This window comes from Pezoporus occidentalis, unplaced genomic scaffold (genome assembly GCF_034315485.1).
Source record: "Pezoporus occidentalis ecotype Australia unplaced genomic scaffold, CSIRO_AGI_Poc_V1 ctg1, whole genome shotgun sequence".
Lineage (NCBI taxonomy): Eukaryota > Metazoa > Chordata > Aves > Psittaciformes > Psittacidae > Pezoporus > Pezoporus occidentalis.
This window is the reverse complement of record NW_026912778.1, coordinates 10,408,305-10,418,776: the sequence shown is the minus strand read 5'-3', so window position 1 is coordinate 10,418,776 and position 10,472 is coordinate 10,408,305. Positions and strand designations below refer to the sequence as shown.

General features: G+C 41.8%; 1 protein-coding gene across 4 annotated transcripts in view; it reads left to right on the top strand.

The window, feature by feature from the left end:
- DCTD (dCMP deaminase) overlaps positions 1-10,472 on the top strand; it is a 61,532-nt gene that overhangs the window by 38,883 nt on the left and 12,177 nt on the right. For 2 of the 4 annotated variants that reach the window (XM_062630481.1, XM_062630645.1), the window contains exons 3-4: positions 5,782-5,893; positions 7,294-7,429. In XM_062630481.1, coding sequence (XP_062486465.1) covers positions 5,843-5,893; positions 7,294-7,429 — 187 coding nt within the window. In that variant the 5' untranslated portion in view covers positions 5,782-5,842. Of the gene's footprint in view, positions 1-1,912; positions 2,048-2,511; positions 2,628-5,781; positions 5,894-7,293; positions 7,430-10,472 lie in introns of those variants that run through there. The other 2 variants (XM_062630409.1, XM_062630558.1) reach the window with 2 other exon arrangements.

The window sequence follows — 10,472 nt, the reverse complement described above, 5'->3', positions numbered from 1 at the left end:
TTTTTTCTTCTCTGATGGGACAGAAAGAGAAGAGAAAGAATCTTAGTTTGCTTTCTTTTTGAGCAACGAGGATTGCATTATTTTGAATTTGCTTGTGGCTGATTTGTAGATATCAGCTGGAAAATCATGACAAATTCAAAGGAAGGGAATAGTTTGTAACAACTCATCAGTGTTCACAGAACAGAAAATTCATCATTCACTTTGTATGATCAGCATATAAATACTGCTTTTTAAAGGTTAGTAGTAGTTACGGTTTGTCCTCAGAATCTTAATTATGAAGGATAACAAATTTGGCATAGGTAATTGTAGTACTATTAATTTTAATTCATATTTCAAGAGTGCAGAAACTAGAAAACTTTTTGAACTGAATTATGCTATTTTTTTTTCCTCTGGATTAATTAAATGAGTGCTCTTTAACTCTCTTCGTGATCAGCCATAATCAGGCCTTTCATTTCACCTTCAGGCTTATGCTTTTCTGAGTGATGCTACTTTCATTAAATTACTTTTCTTGCATTTAAATCATTCCTTTTCATTCATTAGCAAACCATACATGAACATTTGTTGTCCATATGAAATTGCGATAATAGAAGTCTTGCAAACTGAAATAGCTGTATGTTTTCCCACTCTGAGGGCTGGAAAACTTACCAGCTGAAATACCAGGGTGCTTTTGCCAAGTTTTCTAGTTACAACCGAATAGGAATATCTGTGAAATTAAGTAACATTTTCATATTTTATGATTTGTCAGTAGTTTAAAAAAAAAAAAGCTAGCTAAATATGAAAACATATTAGCATTGTGTTCTTCTGTTTTGATCACTGCAGGCTCTCTTTTTTGGCCTAGCTTCAAGAGTAACTATGAGCATGGCAGGTTCCTTGACTTAGCCATATTCTTACACACATGCTGGTGTACTAACTGAGCTGGTGTACTCACTTCCGGAGTTTGCTAAGCATATGGTCAGTAAGAGGGAACTATACAGCCAGTTTCTGGAATAGGACTACTGTGTGCTCCGTTTCCCAAAAACGTGCTTGTTCCCCAACCTGAAGCACTCTCCTACATGAAGATTTTTGACCAGGCTGCTGGAAACCATTGTCTTGTCTGTTGACCATGTTCAGATCAATGGTGCAGCACACGTGCAGTGCAAGCTGCACTGTTTGCATGCACAGATCCCCCATGGGGATGCTCTCACAGGAAAGTGTTTTCCTTTGTCCATCATTGCTCTCACCGAGTTTGTTGCACCTGTCACTGCCTCCAGAGGGAAGCGGGTCAGACACGTATGGCTGGTTTGGGCAGTATTCACCCGGTGTCAGGCAGCCCCGTGGAGCAAACAGCTGTAACTTACTCCCATAGAAGTGCTTCCGTGAAGGCAGGCCCCCGTGACAGCCAGCCAGCCAGCCAGGACAGGCAGCTCTTTGCAGAAGGAACACAAACACACCATATGAGCATTTAATATTTATTATTATACAACTTATTTTGCACTATAATGGGCTATATATGTATGTTCAGCTACCTGAGCATCCTAGGAGACTTCTAAAACCTGGCAGCAGCTGGAGAAATTAATAAACCATAACTCACTTTCCACATAAATTTCATATCCAGAAAACAAAACCCGACTTTTGGACATTTTAATATGTTAATGCCAAGCTTTAATAAATACGCATTTACCTCAAGAGTGTGAGCTGGGCAAAAACAACCTGCATACTTGTGTCAAAGCATAAGGCTCGAAGCCGCATTTGTCAGAAAGATGACAACTCCAGGGACACACTGTAAAGTAACTCATTTAGAGCAGCGCGGAGGCTCACAGAAGGCCTCTCCCGCTCCAGGACATCACTTCTTCGGCTCCAGGGTACACTGAACCCAGAGCCCACCCCTACCCCCCCCCCCCCCCCCCCCCCCCCCCCCCCCGACATGGCGGCGGGGAGCCCAACCCCGCCGCGCTCCTCCCCGCCGCCCGCCCCTTTTCCCGCCCGCTGCCGCTTTGGCGCCAAGCTACAAAAGAGACCGGGTCCGCCGCGGGATGAGCTGTTCTCAGCCTGGTTGCAACGTTAATGGGTACGCTGCTGCTGCCCGGGCCCGGCCTGCGCTGGGGCTAGCCTCTTGCTGCGGAGGGGGGGGGGCTGGCGCGGAGGGGCCGCGGGTGCGGGGTGGCCCCTGCGTGATGTCGGTTCCAAGCTCTGCTCGCTCGTCAGCCGGCGGTTCCCCCTTCCGCTAGCACCGTGCTCCCCCCGCACCCCGGCTGACCAAGTTTTATCCCTCTTCAGGCAGGCCGGTCCCGCCGAACAGTTAAAACTCCGGTGGCGGCGGGCCCGCGGTGCGGCCTGCGCCACGCGGTCGGCTCCGGCTCTGTGAGGCGGGAGAGTGCCGCGGTCGCCGTGCGGCTGCTTTCGGGAAACTTGTTCCCCGGGTCAGGGTGGAGGCAGCCGGGCCCTTACCCGCGCCGTAGGGAGGCTGCCTTGGAGGTCAGCCTCCGCCGCGGTGCTGAGGAGTTCCGCCGGCGCCAGCGGTGAGGAAGGAAAGAAAGATTCTCCATATCCCGCAGGGAAGCGTTTCTTAGTGCTTCCGAAGGCCCTGTCCTGAGGGTGTGGCCTCTTTTATTTGGGTATGGCAGTTACTGGGATAGGATAAAGAGCAGGTGGGTTATCTGGAATTCATTATTTCCTGACAGGGAGGCTGGCGTGAGCAACATGTAATTGATTAAAGAAGTGATGCTGTGAGAGTGAAATACATTCCTGTACTGCTCAACTGGGGTTCAGTATTTCTGCAGAGTGTACAGGTTTGGTGGGTTATCTTGCAGGACAAATTTGAGTATAGTTAATTTTCAGTACACAGAGTGTTGTTTTCCTGTGAGAAAGGTTGATTTTTTTCTCTCCATCTCTCTCAAAAACTTACCTCCCAGTAAGGAACAGGAAATGACTATCTCAGTACCTATGTAATGGGAAAGATGGCAAGCCTCAAGTAAAGGAAACTCCACATTAATTTGACATAATAGTGATCATAAAATTGTGACACTTAAAGAAGCAGCTAGTATTGAAAGTCATCAAGAACACATATCCTATTTGGCTTTGGGGAACACAAGAGCATTGCTGAAGATGTTTAATTTTTATTTTTAATGCACACTTTACCTCTTTACCTTAAATTCTGTGACTTAAGTAAAAAATATTGATAGCTGCTCTTGAGTGGTATAGTGAGGAAAAAAAACCCTACTATACAGTTGGAACATAATTCTAATGACATGACATTAGAGATAAAGCAGAGGGGGAGAGGTAGGAAAAGGGGGAAAAGTCTTATAGTCACCAGCTCTCCAGTTGTACTATATTGTGTAGCTGACCATTGTAATTGTGGCGTGAAAAGATCTGAGGTGATGTACTCTGCTTTAACAACTAAAATTTTCATTAAGATAGGTTGGTTTGCTTTTTTGTTGTTGTTTTTTGGTTTGTTTGTTTGTTTTGGGGTGGTTTTTTTTTTTGAGTTGCTGAATGAAATTCCTATTTCAGATGTTGTTACACCTTATTTGAACCCTAGCTGGGTGAAAAGGACTGAAAAGGGAGGCACTATCCTGTAATTGCAGAATCTTTTTCTCTATTTTCCATTGAGATACTGTTTACACAGACTTTTCTACAAACTGTTAACCGCTCTCAAATTTAAGGATTTTTTTTTCCCTTTCTTCTTGAGCAGTGTTATCTTCATGGCTTTCAGTTACCATTTTTATTCTTACATTAAGTTCTTACAAGTTATCACAAGGATAAGTCTTAATTGCTTATTTTACAGCTAGCTGTAATTGCTAGAGTATCTTTCATTCATGCAATTCTAGAACTTAAAAGATGAGCATAAGGAGGATGATCAGCTGTCCCAAATCCATAAACTTAATTTTCCTGTGTGTGCTTGACTGCTAGCCAAGGTCTTGGCTTCTACTTAGTCAGAAATTAAGTGGTTTATACCCATTTCACACTCTTGCATTCCTGAGTTGAGAGAATTACTTTGCCAAACATGGTGGTATTAAGTAATTGAGTAAGTGTTTTTTTTTTTATGTTCTCTTTGATGTAAGCCTTCTGCTTCTTTTTCAGATATTTCTCCCCTCCATGTGAAGTTGGTACTCAGAGGGAACCTCTGCTTACACGCAGTTCTGTATTTATGAGAAAAGTAAATAGTAGCTTTTGTTGTGTTTTCAATAAATAGAGTTGCTTGGGAATAATTTAATAAAAGGAGATTTCATGATCTCTTAGTTCAGTGTCTTTCTGGAACCCTTTGCCCAGAATGTTTATTTAATGTAGTTCTGCATGGTGTGTTGTGTGCCTCTCCAAAGACATCGCTGTGAGTGAATGTCACGTAGTTGGGAATGTATGATAAAGTCTGATGGTGTTTTGGATTTTGTAAGTCTGCTTTTGTGATTATTTTAATATAATAATACAAATATAATATTTTAAATAATAGCTTAAATTAGCTGAAGCACTTTCTAGGCTTAACTTGTTAAAGTTAACTTGACAGTTAACTTTGACAGTTAACTTGTCAAAGTTCAATTTGGCATGGAGAAGTGTGAGGGCATCTGTTTTCTTCTTTGTGCTGTGACCTTCTCTGAATACTTTTTTCTTAAATAGCGTATAGGCCCAACCCTTTAATTACAATGATTCAAGACACTTTGGGCACTCTCATTCAGATACCTAATCTGTGTGTTTCCTTAGACAACTCACGGTCTGGGCACTATTTACAATGTCAAAATGTGAACTAGGTGTGCTGGTTACACCAAGAGTGTATGCTCCTCCCTCCTTAGGTTAAGAAGATTAGCTTAAATATGATCCTCATTCATTTCCAAGAACAAGCCAAAATGGCTAACTTGCAATGTGCCATATATGAACTATTCAAAACTAGTAAATAGCACCCTGTAGGTTTCTAAAGTACAATTTTATCATGTGCTGGCATTGCCCTCACTCAATTAATATACCCTCTTTATGATAAGCTAACTGCAAGCTTCTAACATATGGGTTTGGTTATAAAAATAATAATTAACAAAATACTTCTGATTTGTCTTCTGAAACTGCTGGAACTAGTGTTGCTGTAAGATGTCTTGCTGCTTGTGGTTACCTATGATGAATTTTTCTGCATCAGTTTACATTGCTAGGAGTGTATCTCAGTCTTGAGCTGTAGTCCTTGGTAAGTGGAGCCTAAGAAGAAAAGTACTGTGCCCCAAGGCTTCCATAGTCTCAAGAGGGACGTAGCAGCGGACTGTCAGAAGGGCCTCAGATTTTTGCTAGTAAGTGTAATGAGAGGCAAACTCATGGCAATAACTGTACAGGCAGAAACAAATGACTGCACACAAAGGTACCAAGTAGAAATCCAGCAAGCACTTGTCGTAGGCAGAAGTACAAAATATCTTAGATTAGAGGCTTGCAGTTAGCACAGTCATCATAAAAAAGATTATGTTGTTTGGGTGAAAAGGATGCTAGTACATGATACTCCTGAATCTTAGAAATACAGAAGGTGTTATCTGTCAAGGATAAATTGCTCTGTCTTTGAATAGCTCAGTGCTCTGAATATCTCAGCCTCATACCTAAAACTGAAATTTGCAACCTTGCTTGGATGGCTTTCCTCTGAAAGGAAATAATGCATACATAAGTTCCTGGAAAGCACATAATGCTGGTGGTTTTACTGTTAAAATATCAGTGCATGTGCAGTCATCTTAGCCAGATTGTGATCCTGGTTACTTTAAACTTGTACACATTAAAAGAATACAATTTGTAATAGCTCCAGCTATGTGTTCTTTGCTGATGGCTGGGTTCTTTTCCATATAGTTTCAGCAATGAAGCATCCTGCAAAAAACGAGAAGATTATTTGGAGTGGCCTGAATATTTTATGGCAGTAGCTTTTTTGTCAGCGCAAAGAAGCAAGGATCCAAGTTCTCAGGTAAGAAGGCAATGTATGAGAATAACATAACCTAATCTATATTGTACATTACACCAGATGCACATGTAGCACTTTCAGGAATTTCTTATCGGAAGTTATTTCAGTGTATAGCTATTTGTTTTCTAACATGGTCAGCACATTTTGTTACAGAAGTTCTCTTATTGGGCATGACCTTGTGTATAATTCTGTTGTGCATTTGCAGCTTGGAGTTTTGTAAATCTTTTCATCTGAAGGTTAAAATAGCATGCATTTTTTCTCCATTTTCCAGTAAATATAGTTACTGTTAGTGGAGGATAAACTACTGAAAGTTTTAGATTGCAATTTTTCAAGACACAGCATTTTACAAGATCCTTTCCTTTGCCTGTAAGACTATAAAAAAAAAACAAACAACAAACGTTTTGTTTGTTCTTCTGCTGTCTGGAGTTTCTGCCTAGTTTGGTTCCTCCCTCAGGTTGCCCTGCCTCCTCTGCTTCACTCTCTGTTCCAATTCTTTGCTTCATTCATGTGCTATATGCTGTTGAATATTGGTTTAAGGTGATCGCTGCATCTACTGAAACATGCTGTTCAGCAGGACCCAGTCGTCCTGTTAGTCTTCCTTTGCGTGAAGAAATTTCGGAAGCAAATCCCAGAAAAGCCATGGACTAAAGTGCATGTTAACAGTCCTTTCAATTACTCTCTGGCTTCTATATGTTATTGCCCTTAGTTCTCTGGAAGTTACTCATTTAGGGCTGAATTTTTGTTACGCAAGAGCTGGTCGATAAACACATTGTGTGAGTTAAAATCAGTAGTATTGCCATTTTAATAAATCTGCAATATGAGTAGAAAATGTAAAACAGGATACTTCGTCATGGTATAAGAAAGGTCCCTGTGCAGACTTGAAGTATTAAAAAGTGGGAGTTAAAAGGTCTGGTATTTTGGTGCACACTGGTGTAAATAAGCCAGAAAGGTTTGTGAGCCTATCTCTGCCTAGGTCAACAGTGCTTCATTTTTGTTCCATCTTTGATATGTTTTGTTTAGCTGCTGCTGCTCATACTACTCCTGGAAAAGCTATTTTGGGGAGCTGAACTGACAGAAAACTTGTGTTTAGTAGGGTTACTTAAGTGCTAGTTCTGCTCCCTGAACTAGGTTTACTTCACATTTCCATAAAGAACGGTTCTGGCAGCCTGGGATGGGGGCTGCGTGACCAGAGCTGCAGCAGGGTTGCGTCTGCTCCAATTTATTTTGAAACTCCACCAGTTAGGTACAATTGTAGCCTTGCTCGCTAGATGGTGTGACCTAATATAAAATGAAGCTTGTATCTCTTATATGGAAATTGTAGGACTGAATTTTCAGGTCTCATCTTTCTTGTTGATACATTGTTTTGCATGCTGTCGGTACTGTATAAATCTGATTTTATTTAGGTTGGTGCCTGCATTGTAAATTCAGAAAACAAGATTGTTGGAATTGGATATAATGGGATGCCTAATGGCTGCAGCGATGATGTACTACCCTGGACAAGAACAGCAGCACACAGGCTAGACACAAAATATCCTTATGGTAAGTCTTCTTGTGGTTGACAGGTTAGGCTTGTGATGTCTGTAAGTTCAGCTGTTAAAACACAGATCAGTTTGTCTTCCACTCACATAATTTTTTAAAATGTGCACATATGTGGTACCTCAGGATAAAAGTCACAGCTCTGCAAATGAATGAAATGATCCGTCTGAAGGACTGACTTCCTGGTGAAGTATGTTCATAAATGAATAGCTGTTTTGGATTGTGTAGTGAAAACTTGCAACTATAAAGCAGCACATTAGCACCCAGTTGCAGTGTGTGCAGATGATTGCTGCTTCTGTGTGTTCATCTCCACATTAATTACAGAGCTTATGTATATGCAAAACAAATAATTGGGTCTAAAATACAGGTATTAAAATTGTAAACTGCAGTTGTTGTGGGAAATTCCAGTGTTCAGGTACTGATGACATAGGGAATTCATACTATGGAGGAGCTGAATTTTGTTTGTCTTGAAGTATGTGATTGCAGTCTACCGTACCATGCCATTTTTTGCCTTGTCTGGTGTGCAGTGATTTACCCTGCTGTGGGTGAGGTGGCTTCCATTGTTAATTTCGGCCTCTGGTTTCATTCACATACACTAAATGGACAAAAATAAAGAGCAAGGATGGTTTCATGGTAATTGTGGCTCGCTGCTGCTTTGGATCTTGTCTTTTTCTTTGCAGCTGGTATAGTTCAGCCTTCCAAAAAGGTCCTCTGAGAATCTTGGCGCACCTACCAACAGGACTCACAGTTACTCCTCTGGGCCAGGCATGATTTGCAGGAACCAAAGAGATGAGTTGCTGGGCTACCTCAGGCTTTATGCCATGAGTGCTCTCTGCTGGTTGTGGAAATTGAGTTGGGAGGTGACTTGCGGCCTGCAATTTCTGATGTTGGGGAGGAACTTTGTTAGGACTGAAGTGTATGTTCTCCTAAATCCCTGCTCTTCATCTTTCTGCTGCCACACCAGCTCCTGCTGCACCTCTGTGGAGGGAGACTAATGCAGCAGAAGCCATGGGCACAGGAAGAATGGGTATTAGGAGCCTGTTCATGCTGTGCTGCATCTCAGCCTGTCCTGGGCTCAGGAATGGCTAGGGGAATAATCACAAAACTGAGCAAAAGCCCTGAGATGTGTGTGGGGAAATGAGAACCAGAGTGCAGCTTTTGCAAAGAGATACTGACTCTTTTCCAGTGTACAGTATTTATCTCTGCCTATTAATTCTGTTTTTCACTTATAACATTTGGTCTGATGTAGAGGTTAGACTTGCATGAGTTTTGATGTTCCCTGTGTTCACCCAGATCCACTCTAAAAACTGGCATTACGTTTTCTGGTTTCCCATAGTATTGAAGTGAAAGATGATACACAGTGGCTTAGCACCTAATTCATCAGTTTCATACTTGAGTTTTTAAAACCCCAGTACTTTGTCCTTGTTCACTTTACCAATTTATTATACAACCTCTAATGTTGACTCTTAAGCTTGAGACAGTTTCATATTCTTTTTCATAAGAGATGTATTCCTGACACTAGGGCCAGCTCCTGCTAAATTTTAAAAACGCCCTAAAGCATAGAAGCACTGGTTTTACATGAAATGAAAGTACCATAATGGTACAACTGGTGTGACTGCTCTTTACTTACAGGGTGAGGAAAAAAATGTTAGCCCATTGATTAAACATAAAGTGCAGAAAAGAGAATATTGATTTTGGTTTAATCTTTATGCTGCTGTAAGGTCTCAGTTTTGAACCAAGTGTGGGTCTCTGGGAGCTGAGCAAGTTCCAGGCACTCAAATCTAAGCTGACCAATTTAAACTGAAAATGCTGTATGAGTTTGTGAAGAATCTTTGTATAAGATGACCTGAGACAATGATGGTGATGTTGTTGGTAATTATGATACAAAAAGATGTGAAGTAAAAATCTTCAATAGTTTAACCGTGCCAAGTGCAAGGTCCTACACCTGGGTCAGAGCAATCCCAGGCACAGCTACAGGTTGGGCAAAGAAGAGATTCAGAGCAGCCCTGCAGAGAAGGACTTGGGGGTGTTGGTTGATGAGAAAATGAACATGAGCTGGCAGTGTGTGCTTGCAGCCCAGAAAGCCAGCTGTATCCTGGGCTGCATCAAAGGGAGCGTGACCAGCAAGTCAAAGGAGGTGATCCTGCCCCTCTACTCTGCTCTTGGGAGACCTCACCTGGAGTATTGTGTGCAGTTCTGGTGTCCTCAACATAAAAGGGACATGGAACTGTTGGAACAAGTCCAGAGGAGGGCCACGAGGATGATCAGGGGACTGGAGCACCTCCTGTTTGAAGACAGGCTGAGAAAGTTGGGGCTGTTCATCCTGGAGAAGAGAAGGCTGTGTGGAGACCTCATAGCAGCCTTCCAGTGAAGGGGGCCTATAGGGATGCTGGGGATGGAATTAGGGACAGGACAAGGGGTAATGGGTTAAAACTTAAACAGGGGAAGTTTAGACTGGGTATAAGAAAGTTCTTTACTGTAAGGGTGGTGAGGCACCTGGAATGGGTTGCTCAGGGAGGTTGTGAATGCTCCATCCCTTGCGGTGTTCAAGGCTGGGTTGGACAAAGACTTGTGTGACATGGTTTAGTGTGAGGTATCCCTACCCATGGCAGGGGTGTTGGAGCTAGATGATCTTAAGGTCCTTTCCAACCCTAACTATTCTATGATTCTGTGATATGTGATGTTTAAAAAACACACTAGCCAATCTAACACGTTGGAAGATGAGTTTGTTTCTAGGAGTTGGTCTAACTATTGCTCTTCCCCCTCAAGAGTCTTAAGCCTTCACCTCATTAAAAAAATCACAACTTTGTAACATAAAGTGTCTGCTGTGATGAATAAACAACCTATTTTGTAATTCACAGATCATTTAAACTCTAGCAGTTTCTTACTAATCTTGATAGCACAGTTGACAGACCAGACAAGTATATGTAAAAAAAAATATCTTCTGCTTAAAAAAAAATCTGGTAGATGCAGGAGACACATAGAATTGCTGCTAAAATCTCATTAAACTGTCATGTTTTTCTTTCTGCTTTTGCTAATCATGACA